This window comes from Austrofundulus limnaeus, unplaced genomic scaffold, assembly GCF_001266775.1.
Source record: "Austrofundulus limnaeus strain Quisiro unplaced genomic scaffold, Austrofundulus_limnaeus-1.0 Scaffold81, whole genome shotgun sequence".
Taxonomy (NCBI): domain Eukaryota; kingdom Metazoa; phylum Chordata; class Actinopteri; order Cyprinodontiformes; family Rivulidae; genus Austrofundulus; species Austrofundulus limnaeus.
Window position 1 is genome coordinate 33,339 of NW_013952483.1, and position 1,597 is coordinate 34,935.

The 1,597-nt window shown below is 47.3% G+C and overlaps 1 protein-coding gene across 1 annotated transcript in view; it reads right to left on the reverse strand.

Moving 5' to 3' along the window:
• dbt (dihydrolipoamide branched chain transacylase E2) overlaps positions 1-1,234 on the reverse strand; it is a gene marked incomplete at its 5' end in the record, with an annotated part of 9,998 nt that extends 8,764 nt beyond the window's left edge. The window contains 4 exon segments of the mRNA XM_014011472.1: positions 275-466; positions 552-629; positions 731-897; positions 979-1,234. Coding sequence (XP_013866926.1) covers positions 275-466; positions 552-629; positions 731-897; positions 979-1,234 — 693 coding nt within the window.
• Between the last annotated feature and the right edge of the window lie 363 nt (positions 1,235-1,597).

Below are 1,597 nucleotides of genomic sequence, written 5' to 3' on the forward strand. Positions count from 1 at the left end.
TGTTAGAAGCATGTAAGAATCATGTTAGAAGCATGTTAGAAACATGTTAGAAGCATGTTAGAAGCATGTTAGAAACATGTTAGAAGCATGTTAGAATCATGTTAGAAGCATGTTAGAATCATGTTAGAAACATGTTAGAAACATGTTAGAAGCATGTTAGAAACATGTTAGAAGAATGTTAGAAGCATTTTAGAAGCATTTTAGAAGCATGTTAGAATCATGTTAGAATCATGTTAGAAGCACGTTAGAAGCACCATGGTGCTGTTGGACTCACTGATCCAATGTTGGACAGAGTAAAGGTTCCCCCACTCAGTTCAGAGGTGCCCAGCTGACCCGCAGCTCCCAGCGTCTGCAGACGGTTCAATTCCTGAGCTATCTCGAACACGCTGAGTAGCTGAACATTCTTCACGTTGGGAACCAGCAGTCCCTGAATGGTGTCCATTGCCAGGCCAATGTTGTGGGATGCCTGTTGTACAGCCAACAGCAATATCAATACCTGGACCACAGTGGACACCTTCAACTTTGGAACCAAGCTACAACTGAGGCTTCACCTTGTAGGTAATGTTCTGACAACCTTCATCCACAGCAGAATTCAAGATCGGGAAGTGAAGGAGACTGAGAGACGCAGCCTATCCAATAAAAACAGAGTGTTAACCCTGAACCAATCAGCATCARTGTTCATTAACTCTGAACCAATCAGCATTCATCTCTCTCTGAACTTTGACCTCACCTTGATGAAGAAGGGCATGTAGCTGAGTTTGACCCCGCGACCCTCAGTGACAGACCGAAGTTCTGACCTCAGAACCACCAAGCGGCTCAGGTCCACCTCATCACAGTAACCAAAGTGAGGAATCTTGAGAGCCGCGGACATGGTCTTTACCATGGCTTTATGAAACCCTGCAGAGACACACAGACATCAGCTGTCACAACAGAGACATTTTGTCCACTGCTGGGTTCTGATCCCACTGGACCGCTTACCTTTGATTGGCTCAGTCACYTCTTTCCCGGTCAAGATGGGTCTGGAGGTTTTAGGTGTGGGTCTGGTTGCTCCTGGAGTGCTTATGGACCTGGCAGTAGGAGCGGTGGTGGAGGGGGCGGGGCCTGGAGTCTGGACTTCCTGAAAGGAAGGAGTCGGAGGGAGAATGGCTCCTGTCTGCTTGGCCAGGTAGTTTAGGATGTCCTCCTTCAGTATCCGTCCATCTTTTCCTGTCCCCACTACCTCACTGAGCTTTATCTGAGACAACACATGGGTTACACTGGAGACGTGAGATACACAGAGGACAGGACATCCTGGGGACAGACTGGAGAAAGAGTAGAGACAGACTGAGGAAAGATTTAGGGTGGATCAGGGAGAGACTGAGGATAGAGTAATGACAGACAGAAGGACAACTCAAGGACATATTGTGGATAGACGGTAGACCAATTTGTGATGGGTTTAAGATTAGGCCAATGACTGGGGACAGATTGAAGGCAGAGTAGGGACAGATTGTGGACAGATTGAAGACAGAGTAGGGACAGATTGTGGACAGATTGAAGGCAGAGTAGGGACAGATTGTGGACAGATTGAAGGCAGAGTAGGGACAGATTGAAGGCAGAG